This window comes from Orbicella faveolata, unplaced genomic scaffold, assembly GCF_042242905.1.
Source record: "Orbicella faveolata isolate gen_17 unplaced genomic scaffold, um_ofav_v1 contig_35, whole genome shotgun sequence".
NCBI lineage: Eukaryota > Metazoa > Cnidaria > Anthozoa > Scleractinia > Merulinidae > Orbicella > Orbicella faveolata.
In genome coordinates, this window is record NW_028301564.1 from 22,892,501 (window position 1) to 22,907,233 (window position 14,733).

Consider the following 14,733-nt stretch of genomic DNA (forward strand, 5'->3'; position numbering starts at 1 on the left):
GTATGCACAATTTGCGTATAATTTCTTTCTTACCTCTTACGATGTGTAACCGTAAAATCGTGGATATGATACTGCCATGCAAAGTAATTAGATCCGCCGAAACAATTAGTTTTCTTGTGGAATCCAGGTTGTCCAACATTATGCTCACAGTAAATGCCGTGATATACCCCAATATTAAGTTCTTTGATTATTTCACATTGAAGATTCCTCTCGGATCTACAAGAGTTTTAAGCAGTTTTATCTCGGCTACTTCCACTTTATTATCTATGCCTTACGATCGATATGGTAAAAGACAAGTTTATGGAAGCCAGGGCATGGGCATTACACATAAAAACTTGAATGCTTGAAAGAAAGGCAAGAGTTCCAGTTGACCTACAGACCCATAAAGGTAACAGGGAAATTTAAAATTAGTCTAGTTCGAAAAGCTTTCTCTAAATGTGACACTAACAGTCCTAACAACGGGGACTCAATCTTGTAAACACTTGCCAATGTAGGCCGTCTTGTAACCGAAAACTGAAATTATAGTTTTTATTTATAGTCGCCTTAAGGACATTATTGCTGTAATTTTTCTTACATTTACATAATTTTTAAGACTTATAAATTTCTTATCTTGTACATTTGTTGTGGTACAGAAAAAGGCAAATGGCGTTTTAGAGGAGAGAGTGATCAATCATTTGAATACTCTGATTTAAAAAATGTTGAAATTTAACTCGCAGAACTTGCAATATTTGCTGAGCTTTTAAAATTCTAATAAACGGGGATCTTTTGGATGAAATGTTACACCTTTTCTATTGCCTGTTGTTTCCTAGGGCCTTTAAAAAAAATGGAAATCCGGGCGGGAAGGGGTCCTTGAGCTTGGAAATCCGGACGGGAGGGGCCTCTAGCAGTCTGGGAAATCTGGTCAGAAGGGGGGGTCAAAAATGCTTGCAATCCGTCGGGGGAGGGGGGTGTATTTTTTCTGGAATAACCCATTTTCGTTTTCTGTTAGTGAATTATTTGTTTCAAATTTTTATGCAGGTTTTGAATTTAATAACTAATTCAGTTAAACAAAATTGAACTGACAGAACATGACAATCTTAATATACAATCATGTAGTTCTTGATTTCTTCACATAGTGGTGAACTTTTGTTGTGGGATTTAAGCAAAGAAGGAAAAGACCAACACCAAACCTTTGGCATGGGTCACTCCAGAATTGTGTTTAATATTAGCTGCGATATCGCTGGCAGTAGAATCATGACAGTTTCTTTGGACAGACAGGTAACGTGATATTATGATTAGACATACACGATAAAATTTCAAACTAGGCTTTCCATGTAGATTTGAAAATGGTGTCAAATTTCTCATACAAATTATTCATGAAATAAGAATAGATTGTTGCAAGGCAATATTATCTTAGTTGGTACATTACACAAAACAGTTTAATTAGAACTATGAACTAAGAATTGCATGGACATCACTTTGTTGAGAGAATTTACAAACATATTTTTTGCCTTGCAGATTATAATCTGGGATCCTCAACATTTGCGAAGTCTCCATACCTTACCCACCTTGGGTGGTTTTGCCTACTCCCTAGCTATCTCCCCCTTGGATCCTGGTACATTAGGAATAGGGGTTGGGGATAACATGCTTCGGGTTTGGCAAACAGCTTCATCTGTGGGACCTTATGAAGCTTTGGTCTTGTGGCAAGGAATCAAGTCAAAAGTAATGGTGGTAAGAATGCAATTTAGTTGGGGTCCCTGTGGTGCATTTGAAATCCTACAGGTACTTTTATTATAAACAGTGCTGCAGGACAGAAACAAATTCATGCACTGCACTCATGGAACTTCTTTTGAGAAATTTTTTTTTTTTTTTTCATTTTTTAAAATATTACGATTATTAGCGGAGCTCCAGCGGCCCAAAGGGCTGCCAAGCAAAGCCCCATACTCCTATAGGAAAGAAAAGGAAACCCATGAGTTGATTTTCTCGTGGTTGTCGGCTAGCGGTATTGCTCGTGGGTACGTACGCATGACGGCAACAGCGACAGTGACGGCGATGGTGACAGAGTCTCACAACATGGCGGCCATACTCCAAATAATAGGTTGACAGAGATATGCACTGTTGCTTTACCATGAACTTCTTTGATATTGGACATCCATGTTATGATCAATTGAAATCTGTCAAAACAAGGTATCCGCTGACCAGTATCATGTGACTATATCGAGGGCTTAAGTTTACAGCTCATCGAGGTCACGCATTTTTTTGAAGTTGACTGCTGACCAAGTGCTGGTTTTCGATTGGATTGGGGGCTCATGTCAGGTTAACTGGTTGAAAACAGGGCAGGATTGATCAGAAGACGGTTAACGTTAACTCAGGATTAAAAGTTAACCGAATTATAACTTTTTCTTTTATACAAATGTTTTTTGCTGCTTTGTTTTGTGTATATGGTGATTATTAAAACTCAAAACAGAAGGCCAAACAATATACAGAAAACCTCACCACAAAGTTGAAAACTCATATCAAAATTCTACCTTTTCCTGGGCTAGCTTACTCAGGCTCTGAACATCCTGGCCCAGGAGCTACGCTTTTAGGCTGGCCTAAATCTATATATTATGTTTAATTTGTTCTTTGTGTTTAATATACTTATAGGTAAAATGGCATCCAAGCAAGGAAGGACTTGTTGCTTTTGGAGCAGATGATGGGCAAGTTGGAGTTTATAATATCATCTCTAAAAGGTATACAGTACAGTCAAGTAGCTTTATTGCATTAATAATAGTGTAAGGTGAACCTTCAGCACTTTATGGAACATCCAAAATAATTTATTTCTTCTAAATAGCATATGTCATAGATGGCTTGTGTTTTATGCAAAATCTGAGAGAAGTTGATATGCATTGTTATATTAAAAATTTTGTTTTGGAGCAAAACATATATCTCTCTTAGAAATATGTTTTTTTTTTTTAATTTATTTTTTTTTTTTAGTTCATTTTGATTGATACAGTTATAAATTTAAATTACACTCAATTTACCCTGCCTGTGTCACGATCATTGAGGTTTGTTTCTTTTTCTGTTTTTTTTGTTTTTTGTTTGGATTTCCTCCAGGGCTGAGAGTTCTTCAACATATCACAAGAAGACAGTGTATTCTCTATCTTGGGGTCCTCCTTGTCCCAAAGCAGGTACTATGAGAGCACTCTTACATGTATCTATTATGTCATTTTACTAACTAAAGGGACATAATGTCCCTTGTGGAATTTAGGAAAGCTCTGCCTATTTGAAGAAGCTAGTCATAAAAGGGGATAAGTGACGATTTTGGTTGCTTTTCTTTTTTTTTTGCTCCAAATTAGCTGAATTTTTGCATGTGGTCTTCAATGTAATAGAAAAACGTGTCCCTGTATTTTTGTCGCTGGTTTTTGCTTTGTTTTCGAGTTAAAACATAGGCAAAAAACTTGGCTTTTCCTAGCCATGTCTTTAGGAGTTTATTTGTTGAACAGCAAACAGGCAGACTGTTTATAGTGTATGAAGTCAAAACCAAATCCCACAGCATATAGAGCGGAAATCTGGGAACAGATTGTTTACATCGGCTATTGTGACGTGAACACAACACGTGAATCGATCGAGTGTTAACGTGAAATCAACATTTAAACCTTTTTTGACCTAAAATTAACATTTTTGAGCTTATACGTTGCGTGAAATTGACATTTTGCTGCTTTCCAAGTGAAATCAAAGTCCTTGCGGTCACGGCAGGCCGAGCCTTTGTTATGATAAACCGAGGCGAGACTTCGACTTATAACAAAGGCTTGGCTTGGCTATTATAATAAAGGATCGGCTCTGTTTATCATAACAAAGGCCCAGCTTCGTTTATTTGCAGCCGCGGCGGGAAAAGGGCGTTAGGTATTTTAATCAAAAGTGAACTTTGTCGAAAACGCTCCAAATTTCGCATGCAGTTTTGCTTAGGTATGTTTAGCAATGTCCCATAGTTTTTCCGCCAAACTTTGCTTCGTTTTCGGGATATTGCGTACGCAAAAAACCACTCGGTTTTCCTAGCGGCGTCTTTATAAAGCGAAGCAAAAACCAGCGGCAAAAATACAGGGACACATTTTTCTATTACATTGAAGACCACATGCAAAAATTCAGCTAATTTGGAGCAAAAAAAAAAAGAAAAGCAACCAAAATCGTCACTTATCCCCTTTTATGACTAGCTTCTGCAATGCTCCCTCATCATAGGCCTGCAGTGCGTGCAGAGAGCTAGATTATAATGCTATGCTCTCTGCACGCATTGCAGGCCTATGATGAGGGAGCGTAATATAATGCTCCCTCATCGTAGGCCTGCAATGCGTGCAGAGAGCTAGATTATAATGCTATGCTCTCTGCACGCATTGCAGGCCTATGATGAGGGAGCATAATTTTGTTTATCTGTACAAAAACATGTTCAAGACTGATTATTTGTTCTGCCTAACTATATGTACATTTGCGTCACAGTGTTCATGAGTGATGAACATAATATAAATACAATGCAACCTGTTTGTGCTTTTGTGTGAGTGCTTGCAGACAAGTAAGGCATTCAACATATTCAGATTCTCTCGGGTTATTCGGTAAGACAGTTTACTCTCACAGTGCTTCTCTCCATCCAGGCATCTAGGTGGGTACCGACGAATTTAAAACTGGGATACAACCCTGCAGTGGACTAGCATCCCATCCAGGGGGAGTAGAAATACTCCAAAACCAGAATAAACTCCAGCTGTTTGGGCCATTTGCCCTGACGCAGACTTTACCTCTATTCAGATGCACTAATTAACATTTCCCACGTTTGTGTCTGTAGTGTAAATTCAGGCATTGTTTTGGTTTTTATCCAGCGGACAGTAGCACACTTAATGTGTACAGCTGTGCAGGAGACGGGAGTGTCCTTCAACACAGGGCTGGACATTTCATGGATGATGCTGTGGATGTAAATGCCCTGATCTTGAAGACAAATGACCTCAAAGTTTGTATATACACTGTCCTAAATTTTCCTCTCAGATGATTTATCAACTTTGAATGTCAATGAAATGCCAAAAAGAAAGGTCGCAGGAATAACTGAAACCACCAGCAATATAGGGCATTGAGTAAGGAGAATTTGAACTTAGGAATGGTATGATGATCTAATCATGGTCAGGGCGGTTTTCAACCGAGTGTCGAAAGTAATCAGGCAACTACTTTGGTTTTGGTTTTGGTTTTGGTTTTGGTTTTACTACGGTTTGAGATTGCTTGAGTAGTCTAATTGGTAAGTAGCTGGTTTGGTTTTTGTTTTGCGATTGTCAATATTGAAAACTGCTTTAATGAGTGTGCATGTAATAGTTTCAGTTCTGGTTGTTGGTTGTTGGTGGCCATACTTTCACAGTGCCTCTTTCCACCCAGAAGTGGTGTGCACTTGCGTTTGTGACTGAGATAGTGTGATGGGGTGGTGGGGTAATTTGGCTAAGAGCCGGTCTGATCCCAGGCTTAACACAATCTTGGGGATCATCCAGGGTACAATACTTCAGGAAATGAGGGCCTGTGACTCTTATTTCTCATGCTTTTATTTGAATAGGCATGAGTAGTGCAATTCCAAGACCTGTTTTTAATTCTTTTTTTTTCTATTTACATGAACAGCACAAGCCGTTTGGTCGAACAGATGTGTCTTGGAACCCAGATGGTTCTGTGCTAGCCCTTGGCAATGAAGATGGGTAAGTATCTATTGGTCAGTGGTAAAGGATTTACGCACCCAGATCACTGGTCATGGATCTGAATTTCGTTAAAGCTTGATTTCGTTCCAGAAATTCTTACTGTTACAGCGGACGTAAGTTGAGCGTTTCGTGGTAATAATAATAATAATAATAATAATAATAATAATAATAATAATAATAATAATAATTTATTGATTTATAGCGCGCTTTTTAACGTACCAGGCGATCAAAAGCACATTGCAACAATAAATAACCTAAAACTATACAAGTATTAGAAATCTACAATAAGATTTAAAAATAATAACAATAATAAAAAAAAACACTACATCATGGTCTCAGTTCTCCCATTTGTTGATACGATTGATATGTTATATATATATTTATTATATTTGTATGTGTGACCGTGTGTACGTGTTTGTGTCCGGCCAAAACTTGACTAACCAATTTGTAAACTGGCAACCCGGTATTTTTAACTTAGTGGTTATTTCGGGTTGCCAGAACCCTAATTCTTAGCAATATTTTATATATTCTGTATTACTTAATGAAAAAAGGGTAATAAAGAGGATGTTGTTGTTGTTGTTGTTGTTGTTGTTGTTGTTGTTGTTGTTGTTGTTTTGTTGTTGTTGTCCGTCGTTGCTTAACGGGATCGAATCTGGATTAAAATGGATTCGATGACCTTTGCCTGGACAGTACATTGTGATTCCCGCCTACTAGTGTCTGGTATTTGAGACCGTTCAACGCTATCCCTTGACATCCTCCACCGGCAGTTCTCTTACAGTTCGATTAATGATGCCATTTATTCAAGTGTAAACTAAACTCAATGTTTTTTTACGCGGTAAGTATTTCACATGCTCTCCCAAGATTGAAACGCAAATTATATGGCAAAGTTGCGAGAACTTCCGTTTGGGGCTTACATTTGTTCAAGAGACTCTGTTTCTCTAGGGTCGATATTTGGGGAGATACAGACCGATCTAATGATTAGTATGTTACACTGCTACAGGTATGAGCCTGTATGACCAACCTCTGTATTCTTTCACGAGTGTGTCATTGGCTATTGCAATTGTTGCAATAAGTTTCATGGACCGTGTTGTCTTTCGTTTTCCAGGTCAATCGAAGTGTATGTACCGCCAGACTTGCTGCAAATCGGGATTATCATCACACACAAGAAAAGCATTACCACCCTTGTGTGGCATCATGGCTACGGAGAAGTCACTACAGAAGCTAATAGTACAGGTACACTGCCAACTTCAACTGTATGCTGTCCCGGGTCTTCCTTTTTGCGCCATTCGTCTTGTACACTTCGCATTCACGTCTCGCAATTCGCATTCGTCTTTATGGCATCTCAAGTTCGTGATTTTCACGTGACATTCAAAGACACGACATCGTTCTTTGCACATCGCACTTCACTCATCGCACTTCACACATCGCGCTTCACTTATCGCTTTTCACACATCGCTCTTCACATATCGCACCTCACATATGGCGCTTGTGTCTCACTTCACATTCGCGGCCCGCAATTTGTACTGCTTTCCACGTCGCAGTCATGACTTACACTTTTCGCGGTGGCGAGACAAACACGAATTACGAGACACGAGGGCAAAGTGTAAGATTCGAACTCGAAATGCGAAACGGAATTGCCAGGACGAAAATGAGCTCTTTTTCAGCGCTCTTTTCCGAGAAAGTGCCTCTAACGAAGTCCCCAGTCATGCAGGCTACTAACTAGTGTGTCTCACTTTGTAGATAGTTGTAGCTGTAAGTACTGGTTGGCTTCGGGATCTAATGAGTCTACAATTCACGTCCATGATCTTGCCAGTATGTTAGGTACGTACGCCTTTTCTTAAAGGAGCTACTCACGGTTTGCACATCTTGAAAAGTTTAGCCTAATTTTTTCAAGGTCATCGTTTGTATTAAATTCGTGTTCCTTTATGGTTTATTGTTATATTTTGTACTAATGCCAGGCCTTGTTTTACCCCCCGACAGGTGATTCGTCCAGCTCGTCATCACGCTCAGCTCCCATTACGGAGAGTTTTCGTCAGCTGGCAGGTCACTCAGGCAGAGTCACAGATTTGAGCTGGAGTCCTCATCAGTTTGAACTTCTTCTCTCTTCCTCTTATGATGGAACTGCCCAGGTAATGCAAGCGTGTTACTGCGTAAGCTCACAGGAACTAATTAGTCAAATTATCCCCCTACTTTGATTGGTTCTTACTTATGATCTATCAGAGGACAGACGCACTGATGACGTCATTAGCATTCTTTTTCGTTTCTGTATTATATAAAACAAGTGGATACCATTTTGCCGACCGTCTGTTCAGTTATAGATCACAGAAGACGTCAAAATGTGGTATGAACATAAGTGACACACTCGGCTATCGCCTCATGTGTCCCTTTTTCTGTTCGTACCACATTTTGACGTCATCTGAAATTAATTGCTGAACAGACGCACGGCAACATGGAATCTATTTGTTAAACTGATGCCACTGATCCAACTGATGTAATGTACATTCAGTTTGTGAAACATTGGTGGAATGTGTTTATTGACTGGGCCGAAACGGACCGGATCGATATTTCGCCAATGCGCATTGAACTTCTGGATTTTTTCCATCTTTATAAATAAATGAATGGAACATCCATTTGCGGAAAATGCGTGGGACAATGTTAGGAACATTCATGTAATTTAAAGTCAGTTAGTTAGGAGTTGAACCAAACCTGTTGGACAGACAACTTTTGAGCGATCCGTTTAAGCGGGCATAGCTGCGAAATTTGGACCAATCAAAGATCCAATCAGAATCATAGTACGCCAGTTTGCCTTAGATATCAATGACCATTACTGTATCTTGGTTGCATAACTCGTTACAGATTAATCCTTGCTACTCGTAGATCTGGGATGTGGTTAAAGGAGAAGCCCTGTTCAATTTCCGTGGCCACAGCAGCCGTGTGATGTGTGTAGTGTGGAGTTATCTTGATCCTGACTTGGCGTACAGTGGAGGCGAGGATGGAACCGTGCGCCCCTGGAGACCTTCACTGCAACAACATCGACAGCCACCGATTTCAGGTGGGTCATTTAACCATTGATTCACGCTTTAGCGTACATCATCTAGTTATGTAGTCCAGTTCTTGCTCTCTCTCTCTCTGTCACGCAACGCTACGCTCTCGGGAGAGGGTACGACTACTAGCAATGATGCACGCTGGAAGTTTTTCAGAGCACGAAAAAAGCGAAAATTCCGAAGTGCATCAAAACTTTCAGTTTCTCGAGTGCTCTCCAAATTTCCCAAGTGCATCATAACTCAATTACCCACAGCTAGAAGCATGAATGAATTGTTTTGTAAAATTGCTAATGGTAATGCTCTGGCGAGGCCGAGTTAGTTTTGCTCACGCCACGAGCGTGCATTCGATTGTTGCTTACTATTGTTATTAATTTTGATCCAGAGAAAAAACTAAGCCATTCGTCTGGAAAGTCGTCTAAGAACAAGAAGAGCAAACAAAAAGGAAAAGGAAAGGCAGATTCCACCGAGAAGGAATCATGGCGGCAAGAGACAGTGTCCAAACTTGAACAGAGTGCTGTAGGTGTAAAGCCAGCTACTGAGACTCCCAGTGAGTACTGCAATGAAGCAGAATCAACCTCACTTAACCAAAGTACAGAACCTAAACAAGGATCAGACACGGTTACAGATCAAGAGGAACAGATCTTGAAACCCAAGGATGTGATAACCGAGCACGCAGTGGCGGTGATAGAACCTGATGAAGGAAATGAGTGCGGCAGGGGAATGGAGCCGAAAGCGGAAATGACGTCAGAGAATGAGGCGAATCTTGTTGACACGTGCAGGGCGAGTGAGAAGGCAAATTCGGATGTCGTCTTTAACCAAGAACCAGTTGTTCCATTGCGGTCCAGAGGTGAATTGAAACTTTTACAGTCATATGTACGAAAGCTCTCAAAATGTCTCAAAACTTGTTGGTCTGCCTGTACAACGACTAATGAATGACCCTTTTCGTATTGGATAAAGCGAGTGCGTTAAGAAAGGACAAAAATAATCAATGGAATTGTTTGAAAAAGAACATTTTTTTTTATCAATTTACAGAGGCAAATAAATTACCGTTGAAGTAAAATCCAAACATTCCCCCCTAAGAATTTAAGCGCTTTAACTTAAACATGGCGGGTTTAATCCTTTTGTTCATTTTTTTTTAATCCTCTTAGCCAAGTACTATTCACCTCCGAGCAGCCGAAGAAAAACAAAATGGCTTCCCGTTTCAAATAAAGTTACTCTTAAATAAATGAAGTTACTCTTTGGTCCGTTAGTTATTCAGCTTGTTTCGCGGCGAGGTAATATCCGCCACTTTCACCGACACTGAGGTGAATATCTGTTAATTATTTTCAATTTTCAGTGACTCTGGAGACAGCCTCATCTTCCAAGAAAAAGAGAAAAGTCAAATCCATGTTTCCACTTTCTGCTGTCGCGGACAGCAAATCAAAAACAGTGACACGAGAAGAATGCATTGAACTGGCCAAGATGATTTATGGTAGGGTGCTAAATCTTATGTGATCTTTCCTTATCCTACACATTCCTAACTCTAACAAAAGGTTTCGTGTCCGTTTTGTTCACCCAGCAGGACGTTTTCAATCCTCATTTAGGTCAAGAACTGGTCGCTGGAGGAAATACCTTCCGTACAGAATGTTGTGAAGTCAGTCTCGGGGAATCTCTAGTGATTGGGTGAATTGAACCTTCAGGGAAAATTTACATTAGTTCAAGTTTTTCGTGTAGCCATGCATTAGTTTTCGTTTCCAGGGACTAAACTGTTCAAAACCTTGATAACTCGGTAGTCTTTGGTATCCTTCAGTCGAAAACAAATCGAACATTTCCGTCTAAACTGATTTTAATCTAAAATGAGCGACAAAAGTAGTTGAGACACTTCAATAAAATGGCGCTTTTCGATATTTAAGCACTTAGTCTATTTTATTTGCATGTAGCGTTAATTCTATGATACCCCCGGCCCCCGAATTCAATGTTGTGTAGGCGCTGTGAATTTTACTGCCAAGTGTCTCCACACTTTTGTCGCCCATTGTAGCTTCTTCCAGGCGTTCAGTTTGTTGGGTTGCAGCGCGAGAAACGGTGCGCGAAAACAGGGGCAGATTGGCTTGGTGCGCTGCGCTTCCATCCTATTTTTTCGTGCGCCTGTTCGCAAGCTGCAGATTGTAAAATGAACACTGTTCTTGCACGACAAGCCCAATTTTATAGCACGTCTTTCGGTTTTAATTATCAATTTGTTGTTCACAGGTCAGAAACGCGACACTGCAAAAATCTCTGCTGACTCGGCTTCACACGGGGCAGCTGAATCTGAAGGACTCGTCAACCTCGGGCTGTTCGCTGACAGGCGTAGCGCTTACAGAATGTTTTCGACAGAGGGTACTTAGTCTTGTTGTTGTTGTTTTGACGTTATTTTTAATTTGTAATAGCTAGTTTTCAATCATTCTGTATAATTGTGTTGGATAGAACTTAGTTTTCTAAGGATTTGTTTTCCCCGCCGGGCAAAATTACGTTAAAATCAAAAGCAAACCCTGACGTAATAATTTGTTAAGATGGTTCATGGTTGTGGTGGATTATGAACAACGAACTTGAAAAATTTGGGCTTGCTCCTTTTCTCCTACAAAGTGTTGCCAACCTGAGCCGACAAACTCCAGATTTTTTTTTTTTTTTTTTTTTTTTTTTGACTCCTCTGACTAGATGCCCTTTTCGTCTACCTTGTTCTCGCGCAGGTCAGCACCATAAGGAGAGTGGTAACCTTGATTACAAGCTTCAGTTAGAGATCTGGAAAGGAAACCTGGGCGGAGCGCTTGAAATGGCGGCTAACAGCAAGCAGCTCACAGAATGGCTTGTTTCTCTCAGTCCTCTTGGTAAAATACTTTTACATTGCCGTCATTTCTATTCTAACGTAAACTGTTCGTTTACACCAAAAACACTCCGCTTGTAAATGACCGAAGTCTAAGAGCTAGTGCGGAAGAAAAAACGTTTTTCTAGTTTATTAGCTTATCAGGACAAAGTTCAACTTTCATTGACGTAGCTGTTACTAATTCCCCGGTACTTGAGGCTTAATGCCTTCAGAACAACTGTTACTCGCTCTAGTGATTTTAGCTGCGACATCAAATGCGTAGTACGAAGTTAGTTTTGTGGTTTAAGTGAATAGGACACTGTAAAATAAGGCTGGTGTACATGGATTCGGAACTGATGCTAAAAGCTCTCCTTGGGCACACGTGATAAGACTTTGTAGAGTTTGAACTACTTAAGACCACTAAACCATATTCGTTTAACTCTTCAAGTGTGGATCCTTAAACATTGCAAGACTAACTCTCTTTCACCAGAGCTAATCATAAACTTAGCTTATTGGAGTAGTTCCAACAGTAAAACCGCAACAGCCCTTATGCATGATGACATCAGACTAGCACATTTCACCACCAAGCCTCGCTTTTAAAATGCAAATTGCAAATGTTATCGTGGAAAAATTCCCGAAGCAGCGAAGATTAAAAGAATACCCTCGTGAAAGCAACACGAAAGTACCTGAGGTTTGAGAAACGTTTTCGCAAACGATGCTTGGTGGTGAATTTTGACCGCGTGACGTAATCGTGCATTAGTCCATTGGGAGCTTACTATGCTCCTGTTTACCTTAACCCAATTTCCATACTTCGGTTGACCAATCACAGTAAGTTATCGTGTATAAACACTCGTTTGTTCTTTCAGCTGGACGAGACGTGTGGCTGGCTACCACGCGGGCGTTTGCTGACCAGCTTGAATCGCACGGTCAGCATCAACGTGCTGTACTGTATTACTTGGCTTGCCATGACATATACAAAGCTATTGATGTGTTCAAGAAGCAAGCTATGTATAGGTACGCTAACGTTGCAGTTGATGTCAGCTCGGAGGTTTCACATAGAGTTAGTATGTTTTTTTGAGGAGCTGTACGCCACAACTGTTACTAAACTCGTATCTTTTGCAAATTGCACAAGAAATTTATCTTTCCTTGGTTGACAAGCAACGCGGTCGAGCACTGAAACTAGACAATTTTTGGCACTAAGACTTAGCTGCTCTTTGTAGATCCTAAACAATTCTACATACAACAGTTTTTCGTGTTTCCAGGAAAGAGTGTAGAATCTTTAATCTGCAATCAAAAGGTCCATTCTTATACACGGAGAAGCTACTTGAAAACGTTGAACAAAGCTTTAAGAACGTGTCGCTGTCAGTGCTTTCAGCTCGAAACAAAAAAATTGAAACAAGCATTGTCCAGTTTAACGGCACTGCACCTCAGACTTTTTGCTAGCGTTAGCTTTTTAGGAGAGTACGGCAATTCATTTGTAACGTACTATAAACTGCCAAAGGTTTTACAAGAGTATGTTACCAATAATCGTTTGCTTTTTTTCACTCTTCAGGGAAGCGATCGCATTGGCTAAGGTGCGACTTTCACCATTAGACCCAGTACTTTTCGACTTGTACAGCACCTGGGCCAGAAAGCTAGAGACAGATAATTCCTTTGAGCAAGCCGCCAAATGGTGAGCGTTTTATTACGACAATTCATTCCGATATATTCCTAACCAATCGAATGATTCCGAATGAACCGGTGCTCAGTTGTGTTTCTGTCTTCTCCTTAACAGTTACTTGGCAGTTCATTCATCGGCTGATGCAGTAAGGGTGTTGTGTCGTCGCGGAGACCAGCCTTCTCTCAGGACTGCACTTCAGGTATTTTGCTGGATCCCTTGAACGTTGGACTATTAGGGTGCGATGATTCTTTGGGATGATCCGGGTCAGGATCAGTGATCCAAAATCACTCGGATCGTGTTCATCAAAGTAACTGATGAATCCATTCTAGTCACGAATTCATCGGCCCCTTTGATGGACCATGACAACGACAACAGCAACAATTTATTGGTATTCCCATATATTTGGGTGCTATTACCTTGAATAACAATATATAAAAATATAAAAAGAAAAAAAGTTAAAGATAACATGAAATACCACTAATCACATTAAATTAAATAGGATTACAAGTTTCTCTTGATTGTATGCAATGCTTCATATACAAAAGAACCTAGTTTCTTACAAATAAACGAATCAACATTATTAAATAGGCATAGAGTTTTATCAGAATTGTTCAAACCATGATCATTTTCAGCATTTTCATCGTTTTATTTCTTAATAAAATCTACATTTTACAGTTGGACTGACCCGCGAATAGCTGTGCTAGTCTAGGCGGGCTAGTCTATCAGTAGTTACAAATGATATATTTGTATCCGAGTGATCTTGGATCACTGATCCTCATCCGGATCATCCCAAAGGAACGTACTCTTAGATCATTCACGTGGATAACCATAGCACAGTCTTACTTACTTACTATTTGACGGTGCCAGATTTTTCTACGTGCGTTACTGTAAACTTCTAAAAGGTCGCCGGGCATCTATAGTCTTGGTTGGACAAGTGATGGACGCTGAATTACAGAAGCATTCCAGTTGCTGTGTCTTTGATATCACTAATACTTTCCTTCAGATCTCTTTCAATCTCAAGCAGAAGAATTTTATTTCATTGGAATAAACAGTACTGTTAGGTTACAGCAAAATCCGACTCCAGTCGTCAGAAGAAGCTGGATTTTGGTTAATCTAAGAAGTTCTTCTGGTGTTAACTCCTGACCAGTTGCAAAGACCACCGGCGGAAAAGAGTTCCCTACTGCGGGACTAAAACTCGAATTCACAACTGCAGAGCATTTCAACAAGCGATAATTTTCGGTAATTAGAATACACAGTTAAATAAGAAGACGGGTGGCGAAAACACAGCTAAACATGACCATTTGCAGAGAGATATTGTATTGATTTAATTAGGATCTCTGGGGTTTATACCGAGGTGAAATGCTCTAGAATAATTTTTTACTTTGCTGTATTTTATTTAGGTTGCATCAATTTGTGGTGAACCTGAGCTTGCCAGCTCTCTGGCTCTCCGCCTTACGCATTCTTATTTGGTGACTGCAAACTGGCAAGGGTGTCATGAAATTTTGAAAGAGTTTGCTGGAGTTGAGGTAGGAGCCT

General features: G+C 40.1%; 1 protein-coding gene across 2 annotated transcripts in view; it reads left to right on the forward strand.

Moving 5' to 3' along the window:
* Positions 1-14,733, forward strand: part of LOC110065287 (gem-associated protein 5-like) — a 29,548-nt gene that overhangs the window by 5,604 nt on the left and 9,211 nt on the right. For both annotated transcript variants that reach the window (XM_020772411.2, XM_020772412.2), the window contains 18 exons: positions 1,116-1,257; positions 1,498-1,710; positions 2,626-2,711; positions 3,076-3,149; positions 4,827-4,954; positions 5,602-5,675; positions 6,781-6,908; positions 7,416-7,496; positions 7,656-7,804; positions 8,553-8,727; positions 9,102-9,566; positions 10,056-10,190; positions 10,946-11,074; positions 11,425-11,562; positions 12,404-12,551; positions 13,090-13,209; positions 13,312-13,396; positions 14,598-14,723. In XM_020772411.2, coding sequence (XP_020628070.2) covers positions 1,116-1,257; positions 1,498-1,710; positions 2,626-2,711; positions 3,076-3,149; positions 4,827-4,954; positions 5,602-5,675; positions 6,781-6,908; positions 7,416-7,496; positions 7,656-7,804; positions 8,553-8,727; positions 9,102-9,566; positions 10,056-10,190; positions 10,946-11,074; positions 11,425-11,562; positions 12,404-12,551; positions 13,090-13,209; positions 13,312-13,396; positions 14,598-14,723 — 2,596 coding nt within the window. The remainder of the gene's footprint in view (positions 1-1,115; positions 1,258-1,497; positions 1,711-2,625; positions 2,712-3,075; positions 3,150-4,826; positions 4,955-5,601; positions 5,676-6,780; positions 6,909-7,415; positions 7,497-7,655; positions 7,805-8,552; positions 8,728-9,101; positions 9,567-10,055; positions 10,191-10,945; positions 11,075-11,424; positions 11,563-12,403; positions 12,552-13,089; positions 13,210-13,311; positions 13,397-14,597; positions 14,724-14,733) is intronic.